Source organism: Orbicella faveolata, unplaced genomic scaffold (genome assembly GCF_042242905.1).
Source record: "Orbicella faveolata isolate gen_17 unplaced genomic scaffold, um_ofav_v1 contig_26, whole genome shotgun sequence".
In the NCBI taxonomy this organism is placed as follows: domain Eukaryota; kingdom Metazoa; phylum Cnidaria; class Anthozoa; order Scleractinia; family Merulinidae; genus Orbicella; species Orbicella faveolata.
In genome coordinates this window covers 805007-827632 of record NW_028301554.1, presented here as the reverse complement: position 1 = coordinate 827632, position 22626 = coordinate 805007, and the positions used below count along the sequence as shown (strand labels likewise).

Here is a 22626-nt window from a genome sequence, read left to right as displayed (position 1 = left end):
AATCGTGTACTTGGTAGCGTAGTTGATTGCATCAACCCCAGGGAACGTATGACTGGCGCAAGGTCACCAAGAAAAGAAAAAAAGAAGAAAAAATACGGCACACTTGGATAAATGCGCCACACTTAAGACAATGCGGCACACTTGGAAAAATGCCCCACAGGGAACGTATGACTGTATGACTGCACCGACTCCAGGAAACGAGACGACAGTTAGGCTATGTTCACACTTGATACCTGATCACGGTGCTCGAGTGCGATTCTCTCTTTGCACTAATGTGAACACACCTTTTTTCCAAGTACTCACAGCAGAATTCCCAACCCAGTGCCCGTGCCCGTGAACAAGGTCTTGACCTTGTACTCAGGCACTAAATGCTACTTGGATACTTGGAGTACCAAGTGTCTGAACATAGTACTTTTTTGTGTTGGCGCCCAGGCTCCAGTGCTTGTGCACCAAGTGTAAACACAGCCTTAGATGCACCAATGAGAGATAAATTAATTTTTCTCGTAAGAGACACTTGATAAGGAAGTTCATTTTCTCTGTGAGTTTCTTTATCTCTGTGAGTTAGTTTAGTGCGACACTGGTGCTCTCAGGTGTTGGTTCTGCGACTGCTGTGCTTTTATAGTTTGACATCTACGTTCTTGATAAAAAAAATTTCATGACACGAAAATAAAGAACAACGCAAAAAGAGAATAAAACATTGTTTATTTGTCTTTTTTGGAAAAACGGATTAGCACCACGTATGGCGATACCTTGAATACTCCTCGCGACTTCCAACTGGAATCCACATGTACCACATTAAAATATATTTACAATTAGGAGATATAATCCATTTCCTCTTTGCTTGGTTCATGAATACCACGCGAAAAAACGGCGAACAAAAACAAAAAATGGAAACGAAAAAGCGACAAAGAACTAACTCAAGCAAAGAAAAGAATGGGTAAAACTATAGTCGATTCAAAACATTCAAAGCATAAGCTGCTACAACATTCTCCCACGAAAAAAAGGGTTTTTACAACGCACGGAATCTGTCGTGTGAACACTGAGTTATTTATGTCTTCGTGTATGTAAGAAATATTTTTCGTCCTGATGCTATGTAGCATATTATGCATTCAGTTCTTAGCCGAGGGTTCCCTGACAAGACTCAGTAACTTCTCCATTTTGGCCATTTCGTTTTCGGGTCCCTTGGCTTTCTCCTGAATCAAATACAAAAAAAAAATTGTCAGATGCAGTAACAAAACTTCTGAAACCTACTTTATGTAACTAGGCATGTCAAAAATAAGTGGATTGGTAGCTAAAAAATAGCGCGAAAGAGGGGACGCTTGCACCAAGCCACGTGTTGTTAAAGGCTCGAAATAATTGGTATAAAGAGTCCCGTGACAAAGACCTCAAACCTGATTGCTTGAAAATGTTTCGCAGCATGAATAATGAAAGTGAATATGAATATGAAAAGAAGACAACAGCGGAAAAGAAATTATTAGTAAATGTATAAAAGAAAAACATTCAAAGCATGTTAGAAGAAGCAATCTGTTACGTGCAGGAGAGTGCAAAACTTGAATTATTAATGCATTTGCCTCAGGATAAGGAAGATTTTTAAGAGGCCAACTGAGCTGTCCTAAACTGAAAATATTAACTCTCCTTACGGTTTGCAATACATTTCTATTGAAATTTGGTTTGAGAATTTAGTGGTCCATCACAATTATGTACCATAGTTGATGATTTTCTGTAATCTCATCAATTGATTACATGCAATGTATATGTAGTGTAGTGTGAGAGGAAATTCGACCCTGATCGTTCTTGGGGCTTCAAGCGTCATGGAACCGAGAATTGAATGAATGGCACTTCAGCAGTTGACAGACGAGCAAACAGCGCGGTTAAGTGCAAAGAATTTAAGCTTGAGAGAGAAGAAATGAAAGCAGAGAGAGAGAGAAGCCATACGGGAGAGAAGACAATCGCAGGAGGCGGCGATGATGATAATGACTCGTCATCAGAATCCAGAGCTTGTGTGAGTACAAGAATAGGAACTTCCTCCTTAAAAGAACGAATCAGTAACACAGTGAGTGAGAACATTAGCAACAAGTTTGTTATCGTGCAGAATCCATGTGTTTACAGTGATATCTTGAGATATTAGTACGTTAGTAAGAACATGTCAATTGAGTGCCCACTCGGAGGGGAAAACGAAGATTTTTAATGGGACACAGTGGTTTCAAGCCCTTGCAATAAAGGTCCGACTTCATAGAATGAAGCAACTAAGAGTAACTCTATTCCCCCTGGATGGGATGCTAGTCCATTGCAGGGTACTTGCTAGCTTTTTGTCATGTTTCCAAACGACTTCCCATGTCAGTAATAATTTATACACCTGGGTGAAGTGAGGCACTGTGAGAGCAAAGTGTCTTGCCCAAGAACACAACACAATGGCCCTGGCCAGGGCTCGAACCCAGACCATTCTAAACTAGGTCTTGCGTCTCCCATGCTCAGTCAGAGCGCATTCTCATGGAGTTAACGTTAAGAAAGAAGCAACAAAAAACACAGGCAAAACGTGGTCATGTAAAGAAAGCGTTATGACGGGAAAAAGTAAGACGACGATTGCAATCTAAACATAATCAGATCAAATAGTGATACCAGGTTTTATCTCAACACAAAGCTGTTATCTGTTAGTTAAAAAGCGTTGCTGACTGGAAGACTCTCACCCAATGACTCCCCAAAATGATAGTCATTAAACTGCTGTTACATCTGTTGTTAGAATACAGTGGTAAGAACATGAGAACGAACTTTTGAATGCAAGAATGACCTTTTGAATGCAAGAGCAGGAGATTTTAAGACTTTAGTAGAGTGGTATATTGGCTGTATTGTGTATCTATTTAACAATTATTCCACGAATGCGCGTTGGATATGAGATTGTAGATAGCCAACAAGCGCGTAGATAACCAATGAGCGTAGCGCGGAGTTGGCTATAATCATCTCACATCCAACAAGCGCGAGTACAATAATTGTTTTATTAAAAACGCCCCCAAAATGTAGAAAACTAGACGGAAGCCCACAAAAATCACGCGTGCGCTTACCATATTTGTAGAACATGGTATAATGGCTCATAACCCATGACAACTAAGCCAATGAAAACTCTCGAATTGCATTATCCAATGATACAGTTTTTAAGGTGTTTTATTTGCAAAACACGAGAGATCATATCCCACCATTTTCCCCAGCGGATTCAAATAATCCTCGTGCACTGTCTACTAAAGTTTGTCTTAACTCAACTTACCTTAGGCTGTGTTGCTTTTCTAAGATTTGGTGATAACTTCAAAGACGTCACGTAACCCCTGAAATGATAATTATACTAATTTATTTACTCATACATTAAATTACCTTGCCTGGTTCTCGTTTGATCTAGCCTTCTTTTCAGAATTACACATCACTAGCAAGTCTGTATTCAGAAGACTTACCTATCATCTCCAACAATAAGCACCGGGTATTCAGGGTTAAACCCCAAGTGAGTTAGCTTCGTTCTTTTCTTATTAGCAACTGTGAACAGAAATAAAATTGTACGGTAAATTTCTTGGCAAACAAAGGACAGCGTTAGAAACGACATGCCCTGTATACTCTTAAACAAGCGATATTTTTTCTTGCACGAGCAACACAAAATTGGCGACTCCTAAAATACTGTCACTCAGACTTAACTCAACATTTTTTCAAACTGTTCCGACATACGCCAATGATTGATTAACTTTTCAAAGCTATTCAGAGCTCTTTATGTTGGGTTTTCGCAATTGACAGCCAATCAAAGGACAAATCAGTGGTGACATCTGCAATTGATTGACACGTGACTGCTCTGGTTTTCGAGCGCCCACGTGGAAAACCAACGTAAAGATGACAAACATCAATCACTGTCAAATGCCACTCAAACAATTGTTATTGAACTCACCTGATTGCTCGCATAGCGGCTCATACTTGTTGACGTTCAGATCATACACATACACCTGCAACAAAGGCAATTCCCCGTCAAATAATTTACGCATATAATGAGGATTTTTGATATATTCACAGCCGGTTGGTAAACTTAATACAAATTGTTGCACTGATGAAATGGGGAAGTATAGCCCTGTTATACATCTTTAATTTTACTACAAAACTAATGCGGTTTGTTACCAGTAAAGTATACGTCAAGCCAGAGGCCCATACAGCCGGAGTTTATCCCAGTTTTCTGTAACATGAAGTGACTAGGAGTATTTCTACTTCTCACTGGATGGGATGCTAGTCCATTGCAGAATACTCCCGCCCCCCTTTTCTCCAGCATTAAATTTGCCTGTACTCATTTATACACCTAGGTGGAGAGAGGCACCGTGAGAGTAAAGTATCTTGCCCAAGAACACAACACAATGTCCCCAGCCAGGGCTCGAACCCAGACCACTCGATTCAGATTCCTGCGCATTAACCTTGAGGCCACAGCGCCCGCAGGAGTGATAAAATTAAGTGGTCTCGTGTCTTACCCGGCCATCCGTCGTACAAGCTGCAAACACCGTGGAAGCGTATGGCGCCCATGCCACATCACCAACAGAGCTGTTCAGATCAAACGTAAACATGGGCTCCCTACACGAAAACAAACATATATTCAATGTGACATGTTACACTGAAACACGCTGTATCGTTCTGACTCACTCGCCAGTAGTAAAGGTAACGATGATTTATCAATGTAATATAGATATATCAATTCTCCTCACAGATTGTCATACATTTCCCTTAACGACAGTTCAGAGAATTTGACAGTACATCAAGATAACTTTCTGCTGTTAACAATTTTCTTTTTTTGCCGTGACCTAGCTATTTAACGGCGAATTGATACTGTAAGAAAACTATTGGGAATTGAGATCCAATCAAAATGGCTTCATAACGATTCAGGTCAGGTTCCTAATACTAAATAGGAAACTGGACTGAAACGTTAGAGAACCGTTTAAAAGAAAAACACTTCCTCATCTACAAGGCAATATGTTTAGTTCGCTTGAAAAGATCAGATTAAGAATCGTGACGTCTTGTGAGTTCTTAGAGTCATGTGTGTGTAACGCAACGGAGCTGAGAATCAAACTTGTGCCACGCTATGGCCCCAACAAAGCCTCGGGCCTTTTAGTCTTCAAGTTTAATCATGATTTCTTACAGGTAATGGTGATCCCAGATCTTCACTGTCCAATCTGCGCTACACGAGATGAAGATCTTCGGGTGAAAATGATTCCATTTTACAGAGTAAACCGCCATGTGATGAGCCTATAAAGAAAACGAACTCAACTTAGACAGGAAACACTGGTAATTTGGAGAAAAAAGAAAGAAAACAAACGGGGAAGGCAGAGATTGAAGTGCATGCAAAATATCACAAGTTCAAATAGCAATTAACGGAATCAAATGCTTTTTATCTGCAGTATGATTCTAAGAGGCTCAAAAAAATACCCAGAATACAGGAATACGCAGCACTACTGATTTGGTTTTGTTACACAGTACTGAGTAGTCGACAAATGAAAGAAATCCATTAGAAAGTGTCGAGAATGACTAATATGCAAGAATAAAAATGGATTACAATATGAACACATTTTAAAGCATGAGGCTTGCGTGTTCAAATTTAGCTTGAGTTCCACTATTTGTTTGAAAAAGTTGCCCTGAGTTCAAATACTTTTGAATTTGATCCCATTGGCTCTGAAAAGCCCCATTGCAATTGGGGGAGTGGTCAATTAAGATTTTTTTTCCCATAATTTGAGGAAACGTTCCACGCTTTCATTAGTTCATTCTCTGAACTCTCTTTTTGGTTTTTTCCGCATCGCATAGGGGTGGAAGGTAAAGATGGGAAATACAGACTTCAAGGACTGGACCGTGCTTTCATTAGAACTGTGAGCAAATATCAAGTGCGAGATAAAATATAAATAAATAAAAACAGAAACGCGAAAAAGAACCGAGGTTTCATAACGAAAGATACCTACATCATACGTTTCAAGGAACTGGCTTGAATATGTTTTGGAGCACTTATGAATCTTTCCTTCTTCTGTGCCTGTTTAAAAAGGAACGGGAAAAAAGTTTAAACATGCATTTTGCGAGGAGGATGAAAGTTCATGGAAAAATTAACACAATGCATCTTGACAAGTAAACGTTTCTTAGACATTTTAACGCATTTTTAGCAAATCAGATGACCTATCTGCACCGCACGTGCAGCTACTGACATCATAGCTGTACCGCACGTGTTGCTACTGACGTCATATCTGTACCGCACGTGCAGCTGCTGACGTCACTGCCTGCTGTACTAGCTTAGGTTTTGATTGGTCAGTTAAAGGAGCAAAAACTATAAAGAGATATGAACTATTCCGAAAAGTTCTAGCAAGAGCACATAGCAAAACACTGCAAAAAACACGAGATTGACTGACAATCTACTCACCAACAAGAAACATGTAGTCCATTGTTTTATGAAAATCGAATGCTGTACCACATCCTACAAAAAAAAAATAGACAGACATATCTGTCAAAGTGGAAAAACGTAGTCAGTCAGTCAGTCAGTCAGTCAGTTAGACAGTCAGTCAGTCAGACAAACAGTCAGACAGACAGATAGTCAGTCAGTCAGTCAGTCAGTCAAACAATCAATCAATCAATAAATCACAATATTTAGAGAGGAAGCCACATCATCCTTAGCTGGTTTTCATGCAGGTCCTCTATCCTGGTCGAATTGGAATTTAGAAATGTTGGTTTTCGTGGAGCGAGGAAAACGAAGAACCCTGAGAAAAACCCTCGGAGCAAGGCAAGAACCACCAACAAACTCAACCCACATAGGGCACAGGGCCGGAATCGAACCCAGGCCACATTGGTGGGAGGGGAGCGCTCAAATCATTGCGCCATCCCTGCTACTTTAAAAAAAGTCAAAACGTCTCTTAAGAAACTCAGTTAGTACCTAGACTTGGCAGCTGTGTGTTGTCGCCTTCTCCTTCAGTTGTATTCCCCTGCTTCAGTGTAATGATATCTGTGTATCTCAGCTCACTCTACACAGAAGGAAACAAAACGAACGATGAGTGAAAAATCGGGCAATTACATCAGTACTTCCAATGGGTTGAAGCTCTTCAACAATCCATTGCATTTACCTTCACAATTGTCCATTGCGTTATCCGGCCATCGGAGGACACTGAGAAGAAGTTCATGTTATTATCCAGATCATCTTTTTGCCATTTTACCTAACATGGAATAAAAACAGGTAAATGAAAATAGTTAGTGGGAAAGTGATCAACGCCAGTAGGCTGGTTATCCAGCGGCACTCCGCTGTAGTCGGTCGGTCAGCGGCGTTCATTGTGGTATAAAAGCCCGCGCGATCAGTCTTCATTCGTCCGCCATCTTGGTTGTATCTAGTTCTCGTTACGGGGAGATTTCGCTTGCATTAAAGATAAAGCTTACAGTTCATCGGGGCCTAGTGTGTGTCCATTTAGACTACTGGCGCAACAAGAACAAAAAGCGCGCTTCCAAAAAATCAGCAAATTAGGATCTTAATAAAACAATGCGAAAACACTTGTGAGTAAAATTCTGTTAAGTTGATGCCCTAGATAGCTCCTCACCTGCCAGACTGGATCTGTGTGTTTGCCTGTCTTAGCTGTTGATCGGTACATCAGCTCAATCTTGTTTGCGTGTTGAACAACTACATACACTCCAACACTCCCTGCAAATAAATCAAAGAAACTTCATTGAATGATTTCAACAGCTGGTTTGTTTCCATTTGCTGATCTCTGTTAGGATCGATAGGACTTGGTACAAACTCTAACCAGTCAGAATATAGGTGTTAACGCGCTCTCCACCACTTATATACCCCCCTGCGTTTCCCCCTGGTTAAACGCTCTCTTGTTAAGCAACAAAGCATCCCAGCTATGAGACATGAGATGCTCGGAGGACAATAACAGTCGAAACTGTTAAGACCAAAACTGACTTGATACACCAAGAGCATGAAAATTAACAAGAACCTATAATGCAAAGTTAGTTTTTTGTCAAGTTCTCTTCCAATTCTTATGGTTTTACCTTAAACCAAACGAAACCTTCTCGGGTAATTAATTGCAAAGATATAAGTATATCTAAGGCACTCCGTCCACACGAGGCCGGAGAAATTTGAAAACGGTGTTTTCACTCCGAAAACGCGTGAAATATTTTTCGTCCATACTACATGTAAACCGGAGAAATTTGAAAACGCAACAACAACCGAACAGTTTGGATTTGTGTTTGAGGAAAACTCGGGAAGAGAAATCACATGATTATTGTGGTCTCATCGTTTTCGAAAAGTTCCGTTTTCAAAATGTTTTCCGCCCACACGAAAACGCACGGTAGGCTTAACCGTATTTTCAAATTTCTCCGGCGTAGTTTGGAACTCCTTAAACCAAACGAAACTTCCTCAAGTTATTAATTACAAAGAACAAGGCGTATGTAAATTGAGCAAAACGTCTTGAGCATGGACACTTACCATCGTAAAACCCAACTGCGATGTAATTAGGATGTTCAGGATGAAAATCCACGCACATCACTCCACTCTCTGTTTCACATATGTACCTGATACAACACAAAACAAATTCACGACTCAATTTCAATAATGCAAGAGTGCAAACATTGGCGACTTTTGCCAAACTGCAGCTGCCAGATTTCTGACATCTTTCAAGCGAAAAGGTTAAAGTCAAGGGAGAATTAGGCAGCTGCATCACGGGTTGCGTATCTTAAAAAGTTTAGCCCAAAGTTTTCAAGGTGGTTGTTTGTAATCCATGTAAATCTTCTCCATTCTTCAACATCCTTGTTCTTTTACGGTTCTTTATTATTATTATTATTATTTGCTGTTGCATATTTCTATTGTAAACTACTATTTTCAGGTTTCCTTCAATTTAGGTAATTTTGTACGTGGACAAAATAACTGAAATTACCGTAACTGAGCTCCTTAAGTTTTACGGCTTCGTTGTTTGGCTTTGCGCTGCCGTTTTTGAAATGTTTCTTCCTACACTTTACGCTTCTTCAAGGCATTGAAAAATGAAGTAAAGCGAAGGTTTTGAGTTAGACCGCTAAGCAAACTATTGGGGGCTGAACTACAAGTATGACGAAACACGAGAAGAACCTTTTTATTGATAATTCAGTCATTTAAGTTATGAATAAAGTGGAATTCAGGAGGTCAAACTGAACACTTACTCGGGAAATGAAGGATTCTTCAGTGTATACATGGTAACCATTCCATTACTTTGCTTCAAAAAGTCATCTACAAACAAAATCGAACACAGGAACGTAAGGTTTTATGTTAGCATTAACCAATCGATTCTTTGCACTGAAAATAGAATTATCCTATCAATAGACCTTTTTCGACTGGGTGGTTTGTTGCCCCATTTCAGACCATGTGATGATACTCTTGGGAATTCTTCCTTTCAAATTTTCAAATAGTTGCGCGTATATGAATAAATAATTTTTAGATGGATAAAAGAACAATTCTCTAGAGAATATCACGTGGTCTGTAATGGGACAACAAACCGCCCAAGCGAAAAAGGTCTATTCGATAAACATATCTCAACTTGGAATCTGTGTAATTTCGCAATAAGACAGTGCAAAATGAAAAGGGATGAGGTTTGCTCTGATCATACTGTTAGAGAATTTTGTTAAGTAAATTTCATTGATAATGCTGTGGTAAAGCAATAGGCTTTCATAAGAAAATATCGATGAAAACTCACAAGATCCGTGTCCAACTCCAAACAAGTCGTGGTACTTGGAACTCCTAAAATATAAGCAAAATAAATGGCTTGATCAACTCTTGTATTCAGAGGGTGATAAATACTGGATGTTCGCATAAGTGAGATGTTATGCAACTTGTTCTAGGGTGTCAAAGTGTGGGTTTTTGTAATCTTAAGACTCAAAGTAAGTCAAAAGGGGATCCTTATTTACAGTTCCTCATTAGCACGAGCAACGCATTCTCTGATCGAGCAACAAATTAAAATACCAACTTTGAATACTAAAAGGGCGTGGTACGATTTACTGTCTCCGGAATTTTGAGCCGATGTAACAAATAATTATTAAGTGACGCAGATTTAGGAGTGGGAAGCCTGCTAATGGGTGTCGGTGAAGCGGGCTGGTGCCACCTGGTGTGCTTCATAATTCGAGAAATTTTGCAGTCAAAACAGATGTCACGCATCCTGGTGGTAACTCCAGTGATGTTGTACTAAGTGCTGCAGCTGAGTGGCAATGGTGAAAGGCGAGACTCAGGTACCTTAATAACCAGAACCCGTGGCTAGCTAAGGGGATAAACCATCACAGAAAATACACCGGCTCTCCGGGCTTATGGGGGTTTGGCGTGGGGCTTACAACCCCAGCTAGAAAAAAAGTCATTATTGCAGAAACACAGACGAAGCACCGAAGAAACACCAACTGTGATGAAGGAATCTGAAGGAGCTTAAAAGGTAGGGAAAACCACTAACAACGAAAGTCTACCACATCGATTCTTTCTCAAAAACACCACACGATCATTGCCGCGTGGAATATTTTTCCAGTGGCCCATGCTCCGAAATGGAGTAGACAGGCTTCAAATCAGATCAGAAGTGACGCAGGTTTAAAAAGCCAAACTTTAACAAAGAATACACGAGCTCATTAGCTCTTTTACCACCTGTAAATTCTGCAAGTTTTGAAAGGGAACATCTCCTATACATACCAGCAAAGAGTGGTAACAGACATTCTTTTTGATTTCTCACAAGAGAATTTCCACAGTGGTAGCAGAGTGCCCTCTTGGTCTTTAAACTCGTCAGCAGCATCCTCCCAATATTTGAAATCTAACAAAAAGCAAAATGATAGCAAGAGGTCATTTTATATGAAACACATGCAATGAAAACAGTCTAAGTCAGAGCTTTGGCCATAGAGTGGTTATTCACTTGAATGTCGAAAAGTAATTGGTTTGCATTTTTACGCTTCACGATTGGCTTAAAAAAACACACTACACTTTTGATTCAATCGGAAGTAAAATCAGAACCAATCACAACTCGTTTGATCGCGTTTTCCCGCGCTTTGCGCCAGCTTCAAGTATTTACTACGAGTTTTGATTGGTTCATTGGATTGTCTGTGTCCTTTGTGACTGGCCAGAGTGATTACACTGGTTTTGGTTTTACGACACTCGCTATAAAAACGAGATTATAACTATAATAAGGACGTTCGCGCTAATTGTTTGTGTGCATCCTTACTGCGCACGCAAATCCACAGGCCATGTCACGCATCAATGCCTGCGCTAACTAACAAAATGAACAATGATTGGGCAGATGGCCATTGCAATAAATTTGCCTGGATTTAACGATCTTGGACGTTCGGTGACCCCTACATTTCTTTCCAGAAACATATTTTATTTAAAACTATCACCACATTGTCCAAAAATGAACAACATATTCAATGTGGGAAGTTAAAAAATGTTCAAGATTTCTGTCCACGGGACATCGAATCCTGCCACCTTGCGGCTGCAACGCGTGTGAAACTATGGTCGCCAAATGCGTACTTGTTCTTTAAGGAACCTCACCAGTTGACCAAATTCACTCAATAGGTCCACTTAAACAATATTTGGCAGAGAACATTTCACTTCAAAGATCTAATTGCAATATTTTTGGGCTTACAGACACTGTGGCCTTATTCGCTAACGAAGCCCAATTTTTTTCAGATTTGGGGTGTTCTTCCGGGCATGTTCTCTCCAAAACAAAGTCGGTGACCCCCCCATTTTTTTTTTTTTTTTTTTTTTTACATTTCTGACATCTAACTCATAACTAACTCATCATCTTAAAGTGCTAAAAGTCTCAGAAAAACATCAACGTGGGATAGTTTTCGCGCGAACGTCTTTAAGTTGTGTATATAACTGCGATGATCAATCACGTCTTTATATCGCAACATTGTTGGGCGCAACATAGGCGCGCGTTTGGCCACCCTGTTGCGACGTGTTGCGTGTTGTTGGGTGTTGCAAATCGTACTAGTGCGCATGCCTTGGCGCAACACTGTTGCACGAACCTGGCCAAACGAGTACAACATCATGCAACATCCACAAATGTTGCATGGAAAATCTGACCATTATCAAACTTGTGCCAACAACACCCAACACGTCGCAACAGGGTGGCCAAACGCGCGCAACATGTTGCGTCCAAAGATGTTAGGATATGTTGCATTGAATTGTTGCGATCGTTTGGCCGGGGCTTAACTAGTACGGGAATCTACTTAAGTATACTAATGCAAATGCTACAATCTAATTGGCTGAGCTACCGTACACTATCAGCCATTTGTGTGCAGTGGCAGAATGTCGTCTTCAAAATGGCGACATTTTCTCCCTTTACCAAAGTTTCGGTGGAAAATTTAGAAGCAAACGGATGATTAAATCCCTGAGAAGACTAAAAGAAGGGCAATCACGGTGAGTTTTTAAATTGCTGAAAATACTGATCCACACGTACACAGCTACAAATTTAAAACGACAATCCAGTCCGCGCAATTTTTCTTAAGCTTGAAGTTTGATACTACTACACAGCGAAACAATTGGAAATCGTTATTTGAAAGACATTTCAGGTGGAATTCTACTAAAATAATTCAATTATTCAGCCTCAATTTCTATGAGGTGATAGTTAATTTGGCCTTTGGCCTCGTCAACTATCCCCTCATAGAAATCTAGTTGTTAGGTAGATATAGACCCATTGTTACAAACCTTGTGCGATGTCATCATATGTGTTCTGGTTGACCATTCTTTCAACTATCTTACACGGCTTGGCAATCCTTGAAATATCATCACCCTGGTGATAAAAATCCAACAGGTAAATAGCTCAGGGAATGAAACTGCTCAGTCCCAATCCAATACAGAGGGTAGTTACACCATAGTAACCTAGAAAACCACATTTAGGGTAATTTTACTTACAGATACTCAAAGCATGGGCTATTGCAATTTTCAGACATACAAAAAGCCTGGATAGCAACTTGATAGACATGGAAAACTTGACAGACATCATAAAAGAGGTCGGAAAATTTCTTGCACCGCAGATGCCAATTGACTCTATTGCCATGAACAAACTTCACACGCATTACTGGGAGCTATCCTATCCCAGAGCTTGACCAACCTGCACTTCAACCTGCATGAGTTTTTTCTTTTTGTCATCGTCTTTCTTGAATGTTTGTGTCTTTCTGCTTTCCTTTTCTTTTAGTTTTTCCTGAATGATGGAATTAACAAAGAGATTCTTCCTCAGCATGAGTTTGAGAGTCTCATATACATAGCTAAATGACGTAAGACAAAGAAGGACCTCTACTTTACAAATTTTGTAGAAAAATACAGAACAAACCTATTAAATTTAATAACATTGTGCAATAGCTAACAATAATCAGGCTAAAGATAGATTAAATACATGTTAGACAGAATTAAACATTCAAAGTTTTAGTTTTGCGTTTGGATTGAATGCTTTCAACATTTGCCAAAAGCATTATGCAACATGGAATTTCTCACAAAATTTTCTTTGTGTTCTCATACATTACATATGTCTTGTTAGAGTTCAAAGCATTGCTTGTTGCATAAACTGAAGGACATTTCCTGTGTAACTGCGACTATACTGTATTAAACAAATTCCTAATGGAAGTATTTCTTTCTAACGTAACAGCAATCATTCCATGCCGTTAAAATGAACGTTGAACACCATTTGCAACAAAGCAAAAGCTATGCATCCACATCTTACTAATAAGTATCACTATCACCTGTTTCTGTAGGTCCTCAACATAAGCATCATAAATTTCCCACTGTTCAGACAAAGACAATTACATAAATTAAATTACAGTATGTGTGATGTCCTAGTAGTCTAAATACACACAACACGGGAAGTATTGGTTGGAAAGATTATACATGTAAGTGTAATAAGACTGCTGAATTTATAAAATTAAAACCCTAACTCAATAATAACTTGAGCATAATTTGAGTTTAACAGACTTAGTTCCTCAGTCCTAAGCCCGGTGATATTTTATTACTCAAAGAAAGTTAAATGGGCTGACAAAATAATATTACAGTATGACTGAACTAATATTAATAATAATTAGGTTAAAAAATTTCATTTTCCTAGACAGTCTGACATAGCTATATATTTTTATTTCTTGAAAAACTATTACAGCAGTGATATTACTAGTCTAGCAGATCTGTAAGTCTAATAAAAACTACATTGTATTAGTAAAAATACTAATCAGTAAACGTTATTAGTCTGGTCAAATTATTAGTCAAATAGAGTCTAAATAAACATATTTATCAGCCTAATACAAAAATATGTCTTTAGAAATAAACTAAAGTTTGACCTAACTGCTAATTATTATGATATTAGGCTTATTAAATATTTTATGGTAAGTTAAAAAATTAAACGTCAGCAGTATGATCATCACTGACCTGATTAGCAGTGGCCGAAAAGTTTGCTCTAGGTGGAGGTTCAGTTGAAGTACCACGTTCCTATAAATACACAAATATAAGCTAAATAACACAAGTTCTGTAAGCTAAATAAAACTTATTTTCTACATGTAGTCATTATAACAATAAAACAGCAAACTGATCCGCTATGAAAAGGAGCACTACAATTAACTTCCTGCAAGGTCCAATTTAAGTTTTCAATATAAACTGAAACAGACAGACACTTAGCTTGTTTCGCTGACTTTTTAATAAGTAACTAAGGTAAAGTCTGCATCAAGCCAATTAACTGCCCCATACAGACAGAGTTTACGTTGGTTTTGGCAGCACTAAGTGAATAGGAGTATTTCTACTCTTCCCTGGATGGGATGCTAGTCCATCACAGGGTTACCTCCCAGCCTCTAGTTTAGTGGTACCCATTTACATGTATATACAGTGCACCCGGGTGGGGAGAGGCACTGTGAGATTAAGGTGTCTTGACTTTAAACAGTCAATGCAATGACTCCAGTGGGAGCTTCAACCTGGATAACTCAATCTGGAATTCAGCATGCTAACTATAAGGTCACCACAGCACCATGCATGATTTTAACACTGTTTTTAAGCACACAATTGTTACTTACCCTGTAAGGATTGTTGTAAGTCTGTGACGCTCTCTCACTGAAATTAAACTGGTTTGTTAACTTTGAATCACCCTTTCCACCCACAGATGCAGATGAGTCAGGTCGAACCTCTTCTGCTGCTTTTTCCTGAAACAAGATAGTTGCAAAGTGATCACTCAATAATTTTTAATGTTATTTTTGGCACTTATTTTACATCAGCAGGTTGGACCTTTGTTTTATGCTAATCCAAAGTATCAGCAAATCCAATCTGGTCTACAATAAGAGGTTGAAATGTCAGTGCGGCCACATGCCAATAAATCTCACTTGTACATGTATGACTGAATATGAGGCTCTTCAACCAGGAGAGCTCAGTTTAGAAAAGCAACTAGCAACCTCAATGACTGGCGATGAGTTTGAGGAATAAGAACCAGAAAAAAGGTCTAGATACTATATAAACAATAATCAATAATTTACCTCTACTGCCTCTGCTTTATTTTCTTTGTCTTCCTCTTCTCCCACTTCACTAGCATCATGATCAGCTGTCAAGACCAGGTGTTTATCAGTTAATACAATTTCGACAAAAATGTCTATATTTGAAATAATTTTTGACATAATTTACATTTTTAATAAGCCCCGCACCTTTGTTGGAAAATCCCCCTACTCATTCTTATTAAGTCAATACAGTATACATCATGTAGGCTACAGTTACTAGTCAACCATCATTTGTTCCATTCAGAACCAACAGCAACTGTGTTAATGATTTTAAAAAGGGACATAAACAAATAAATAATGGAGAAATACAGATTGAAATAAATGCCGCTTTCAAAAGTGAAATTAAATTAGGGTGAGAGGTGACATGTCTGTAAAAAAAAACAATATATACAGAATAAGCATTAGAAAAATCAGATCAAGAGAAACTAAAAGACTCCACAATGTTGAGTGGGTAATCCACTGTGACTGCGTATTGTTGCAGCACTGCCTGACCTATTAGCTGGTAAATTAGTCTCATGTTACATTGACGATGAGTATCATGAATATCAAATGAACAGAAGTCAATATTAAGTAGTGTAAGACTCATCACATAGAAACAAAAATTGCATTCATGTATGAAATTTGTAAGTTCAGTGATAACTATTTGATTTTACACAATGAAAATAAGCAAAATTAATTTATAAGCACAAGAATATTCAATTGCCAATCAATTATTAAAAAAAACTCCTCTCTCTGAAAAAAAAGACTGCTACTAATTAAGTAATTTTAAGAAGACAATCAATTTTATATGACGTGTATTTTATTTCTTTTTAAAATCATTATTAACACTAGCTGAAATATCAATTATAATACTAGTAGGAAAATTAAAATAATACATTTCATAACTAAATCTAATGGCATACATGTGTTTTATTTAGATGATTTTAAAATGTACAATGTAGTTCAACACTATTGATTTAATTTTGTCCCATCATGGTAAATAAACAACATCGACTCCTTTAAGTCTAGTGTATAAATGTAACTATGTACTTGAAATACCTTTTTATACATTACTATTATCAATAAATCATCTGAGAATAAATCTACATTAAATTTAAATTTATGATTATTTATTACCCAAAAGGTAATATTATATTAATTTATTTTAACATCAATAAATTATCATTTATTTTCTGAGATGCAGTTATTATCATGCCAGTCATGCAGTTGAGAAACAATGCAGAGCATTACTCACAAAAAGAGCTCACTGGTCTCAAGAAGTCATCAAAGCCTTGTTGGTTTATTGTGTAAGAATAACACCAAGTTAGGTTAAAATAATTATTTACAATATTAAATAGTAATCATTAGCAACATAAAAAAGACATGATTGATCATCGCAGTTACATGTCTATACACAACTTAAGTAGCTGTGAATTTTTTATTCAGGCTCTAATTTCACAGGTGCTTAAGTTGTGTAAAGTCTACATGTACATATATAACTGCAATTATCAATTATGTCTTCATACATTTGTATCTTTTTCCATAGTTCAAATAATTGATATGGTCTTTCATATATTCATTTGTATAAAAAATAATGTTTATCATACTGTCTTTTTAAAGAGGCTCAGTACCTCGGATCCTCAATTAAGACATGTGCATAAATGTTTATCTGAAAAGGTGCAACTACAAGGTGCAAGGTGCCAATTAGTGCAACTACACGTACAGTGTGTGCTTGTATCCAGCTAATGTTTACTAAAAGTAAATTTATATCCTATATTATTTCTACAAAATATAATGACAAAGCACTTTCATTTCCAAAAAAAATATAATTAAGCACTAAAAAAATGGGTTATTTGACAGGATAACAAATATATTCCTCTAGCTGTCATTAATGCTGCAGTTATTTTCAAATTATATGACTACCAATCAATACGTTTGTAGAGACTATGTTTACAATCACATTTCAGTTCTTGAATATCAACAAAATAAATCAATCTTAGAAGAAAATCACAGGTACCTTCTGCCAATCCCTGCCTTGCTCGCTGTCTTCTGGCTTCATCTGAATCTTTATGAAGCATATTGCTAAAATTACAAATTAAAAATACAGGTGTATGTTCTATCAGTCCATTGCCAAAACTTGCACAATAATTTATTGAGTAAACTATGGTTTTTAAACTTTTATAACTACATGCAACCAACTATTTAATATAACCATTAGTCACGTTTCTTACACATGTAATAAAAGTGACTGACAACAGTTTCAAATACATTTGTAACACCACATTTCCCAGTTGGAGGACTCAGAATTGATGATGAAGTCAAACTGTTATCTTTTATTTGAGATCCTATATGATGAGGCTGGAAATTTCACAAATCAGGTTAAGTTAATGCTGTCTAAAAGTTCAAAACAACAGCTCCTACCCATCAAGTGCAAAGTGAATTGCCAACTGATCCACACTGGATGTTGGCTTGTAACATTTTTCCTGCAAAAAGTGGGAAAGAATCAGAATATATTAATTTTATACTAATTAATGACGATGCACTTTGAACAAGAAAATAGCAGATTGGAAATATCAAGAATACAGAATGTCGTTCTAAACTTTTAAAGCAAAATATCCAGCAGAACAGTCCATAATTCATGCAGTAGATATGATGATACAAAAGAAAAGACTCTCTTATTAGTCTGGTACATAGAAAAAGACATAAGAGATTATGACATCTTCTGCTAATCTACAGATCATCTTCAGATTATCTTAAAATATTCAGAACCAGAATGTCTGTGAAAATATACTTGTATCTGTATAACATGTTGCAGTTCTACAAATACTTGAACTGGCTGTAATCAGTTCAAAGACCAATTTGTTGAATTTGCAGACAGATTCAGTAGAAAGATTTAACTGTGAACAGTAGAAAATTATTGAACTGTCACCAACTGAAAACCAATCACTATACATGCTTATACAATGTGGACAATGTCCTCAAAAGCCAAAAATTCCAGACAGAAAACCCAAAATAAATGAGACTGGAATTCTTGCTATGCAGTTAAGCCTATTAATGCCTTGTCTGGTGGCTTATTATTATTGTTGCATATATATTAGGTAAACATGACCATAATACATATATATAACCACTTTTGTCTGATATTTTTATTTAATATTTATTTTTATCATAGAATTAATGATATTTTTGATCTGGTATACTGTATAATTACGTATTTTTTTAAATTTTAACTTTCTTAAATTGGGTTTATAAAATCCCTCTTGCCTTTCCAGTGACCCTCTTTGAGATCAGTGTATGGATATTTCAGTCTAAAACTACTCAATTTAAGAGGCTGTGGATCAGAGATAAAACGAGATTGAATAAATTACAAATAACTAATTTTAATTAGTTATTTATAATTAGTAATTTTAATTAGCATCAGTCTTTTAAAAAATTGATGCTAAATTTCTGCTACGAAAGTAATTTCCCTTTAAAACTTACTTAACACTGGAACAGCATACCTGTAGTAAATGACTGCATGGTCATATTTCTAGAAAAAAAAAACTCTTAAATTACCTTGAAGCTGTATCGCACAATGTTGCTTGGGGCATGAGGGTTGTTAGCAGTCAGAATTCTTGTAAACTCTTCCTTTAACTCTGCCTCAGTCAGTTCCAGTTGGTCATCTGGCTTGATAAGCTGCTTTGGCTAAAAATACAATTTATTTTAACACTGATAAGCCTGAACATGGTCCTTTCCAGTAGAGAGCATTGAAGTACCTGCAGTCTTTACAAAACCATTTACATTGTACAATAATGTCATTAGGTCACTGTAGTAATTTACTAGCGCACAACAACATTGTTTACCCTGACTCACAGTGATAGACAACTAATCACAGCTAGTTTTCGGGCAAAAAAGTGGTAGCTTGCAATTGAGGTTGTGTGCATTTAACACCTTGAAATAAATACTGATTCCTTAAACCAATGAACCAATATTTTTTATTCCACTCAGGTTTCTTTCCTATGTTGAATTTTTGTAATTTTGTGATTTTGGTTTTTCTGAGAACAACATTTGCCGACAATAATTAAATGTCATTAATTAAATTTAAGAATTTGTTCACGCAATAAATTTGAGGCCAAGGAAATGTTTGCCATAAGGTTTAATTTGTAACTACCTGCATCCACTCATCCATGTCCTCTCCAATCTGTGTAGCGTCATCGTCTTCCTGGAAAATACAAGGATTGCTCGCATAAAGCTTGATGAATATTTACAGTTCACTATACTTTAAATGTTGCATTACCATAAACTGTTAAACTCAGTAATGGGTAAGTTACTGTATATTATTGGATAAGGGTTTTCATGATAACCAGAATAATCAAGCTTAAGGACGAGCTACATGTAACAGTTATTGCCTGGAGACTGACACTAATAACACTCGCAGACCTAAATTATGCCAGATATCACGAAAGATGGAATCCAACAATAGTTGTAGCATACAATGTACATGGACATTGTTGCAGAGAACTGAGAACATACATGTACATGTAAATAAAATAAATAAAATAAATTGCAGTATTTAGAGAGGAAGCCACTGACATCAGCCTTAGCAGCTTTTCATGGCGGTCCTCTTAGAGGACCTGCATGAAATCCATCTAAGGCTGATGTGCTTTATCCTGGTTGAATTGGAATTTGGAGATGTTGGTTTTTGAGAAAGAAGGAAAACCGGAGAACCTGAAGAAAAACCCTCAGAGCAAGGCGAGAACCAACAACAAACTCAACCCACATACATTGTATGACATGGCAACAGGCCGAAATTGAACCCAGGCCACATTTATTTGGTGGGAAGCCAGCACTTTTGCCACTGTACCATCCTTGTTCCAGCCCTGTAACTTACATTCAGTCATGAGTGAAACCAGTTTAGTCTTCAGGAAAACCAAATTGAGCTTTAATAAACTGCTAATAAAAAATTTTGTCTTCCCCCAACTTTGATTGATGATTCTTGTTGATATTTGCTACTTCCATGGATTTTGCCTATTTGCTGCATCTCGACACTTTCCCTATTTTATTTTGTAGTCAATGAGTCAGAAATGTGATCAAAACAGAAAAATATGTGATAGTTGTGACAATACCTTTTTCTTTGCTTTAACAGCAGCTGTTTTGCTGACTGACTTGACAACCGGATTTGAAGCAGTAACCGCAAGCTTCTTATCCTGATAAGATATAATATGCAGGTCATCACACATTCTGCACCTCTTATTAAATGAACTTCAGCAGTCCATATTATAAGTTTCTCTCCCTCTCCCATGTAACAATAATTTCATGGTCCGAGCATAAAGTGCAAAGGGTCAAAAAAGGAAGAGAGGGAAAAATATAGATCCAGGTAATTTATATACTACTGTAGGTTGTGTTACTGTGAAAGTCAAAAAGCCATGAACACTCTGATTTGATTTTGTCATGTTGATTGTGTAGCCACCAATAAGATGCTACACAATTGACATGTCAAAATCAAATCAAAGTGTTCACAGCTTTTTGACTTTGACAGAAATTGGCCAAGACCAATCTGTGATTAAAATTTTGAGTCTTATAAGCTGACTGTTCAATTTGCATTCTATACTGTAAGTTATATGCACCATAAAAATTACTTGACAATTACATGTAAACACAAATCACAAAGCAAAATATTTGCAGGTGTGAGAAACAATAATGCAAGTACGAAATATCTTTAAAAAGAGTTGTTACATGTATGAACATAATAACTAGGGAAAGAGTTCAATACAAAGAAAGAGATCTGCAAAGAAGCCCAGGAGGGGGGGGGGGGGGTGACCATTTTGGTATTAAATAGGGTGTGGTTTTTGTACTCTATTCTTAAATTGGGTATGTTGTTTAGAAGAAGCTACTTTTTCATCATTATTGATAAGACCATAAGCAAAAGCCTTTGAAAAAATTATGTCTAGGGCAACTGTGTCAGCCGCAATGGTCATAAACTGGGTATCAAACTTTTGGTCTGGTCATAAATAAGGTAGGTAAAATTGCAGATTTTGGTCAGAAATAGGGTAAGGGTTTTGGGAAGCCGACTGCACACCCCCACCCAATTTTTGTGAGAGTACCCCCCTGCCCCCAGGCAAAGAAATCTTCTCTAGTACTTAGATACAAGGCTCTGCTCTAACAACATCCAGTTACAGTACCTGAAGCCACTGGCTTAATCATGACATGTGCAGTGACATTGAAAAACTGGCTGATCACCTGGCCAGGCAATTTAAATGTTCAGTTTTTAATGGTGTCTGGTCATTTAGCTCCCAATTTGATTAGCCCCTAACCATTTAGCACCCAACCAGCAGTCAAAAACATGGTCTATTTTTCATTCTTTAAGCATGAATGGGGGCTAAGTGACTTCTGGTTGGGGGCTTACCGGCTAAGGGCCAATCTACTTAGGGACCTAATGACTGGTAACCATTTTAACATCAGTATTGCAAAGGTCATAGGTTCAAATTATGTCAAAGTCTGGAATCTTTCAGACTTTCATTAAACAAAGAACTTCTCTGATTTACATGTACAAATTGTCTCTTCCCCACATGTATTGTGAAAGTTATTAACTACAGACGTCTTAAATGGTAATTACTTATTTAATGAATGGGTAAATACAATATTTAAGCCCTGTATGCACCTTACAGACGTAAGTAGGACACAAAATTATTTAGATGACAAGTTAACTCAAGCTTCTTACATGTACAGTGGCTCAAACGATTTGACAGTTAAGCTGCAGAAAAACTTATGTCATTTGTATTTTTCTACCAACAGATAAACGTCCTGCTGTCTATACCGAAGAAACGCATTACTTTACAAGATTTGAATCTCACGATCGTTGAAAATACTAAATTCAGCTGTTAGCAAACTACATTCAAGACACATGTATTCGCAACCAAGCAAGAAAACAAACATGGCGGACGGCAAAAGAAAGCAGACAATTCAGTTTAATTAGAATGGAAAAAAACTCACCGCCTTCGCTGCTTTTACATTTCCTTTCTTCATATCCTTGTAAATGTAATCAAGTGTTTCTTTATCGTAGTAAAAACTGCAAAAATCAGACACTGCAAAGTACAAAATATACGCAGCTCTTGAAAAGCTTGAAAAGTTCGTGTTGCCCTGGTAACAGGCCTAGGCTACCAAGCTCAGGCGAGGCTACAAAGC

General features: G+C 37.4%; 1 protein-coding gene across 2 annotated transcripts; it reads right to left on the bottom strand.

Annotated features, from left to right (window-relative positions):
- Nucleotides 1-685: 685 nt before the first annotated feature.
- Nucleotides 686-22605, bottom strand: LOC110068820 (dynein intermediate chain 2, ciliary-like). 2 transcript variants are annotated; one of them, XM_089295206.1, is made up of 28 exons: nt 22435-22605; nt 20568-20648; nt 19613-19663; nt 19018-19146; nt 17884-17945; nt 17480-17544; nt 16718-16753; nt 15466-15530; nt 15013-15138; nt 14378-14437; nt 13705-13746; nt 13080-13169; nt 12674-12758; nt 10664-10781; nt 9693-9736; nt 9163-9229; nt 8456-8541; nt 7566-7666; nt 7101-7190; nt 6914-7001; nt 6407-6460; nt 5958-6025; nt 5147-5253; nt 4485-4584; nt 3920-3974; nt 3441-3519; nt 3260-3317; nt 686-1193 (listed from the first exon to the last, which is right to left on the bottom strand). In XM_089295206.1, exons 1-28 carry the CDS (start codon nt 22465-22467, stop codon nt 1110-1112), a joined length of 2124 nt encoding a protein of 707 aa, XP_089151332.1. In that variant the 5' UTR covers nt 22468-22605; the 3' UTR covers nt 686-1109. The 2 variants fall into 2 exon arrangements, with proteins under 2 accessions (XP_089151332.1, XP_089151333.1); XM_089295207.1 differs by lacking the exon at nt 16718-16753.
- Nucleotides 22606-22626: the final 21 nt, after the last annotated feature.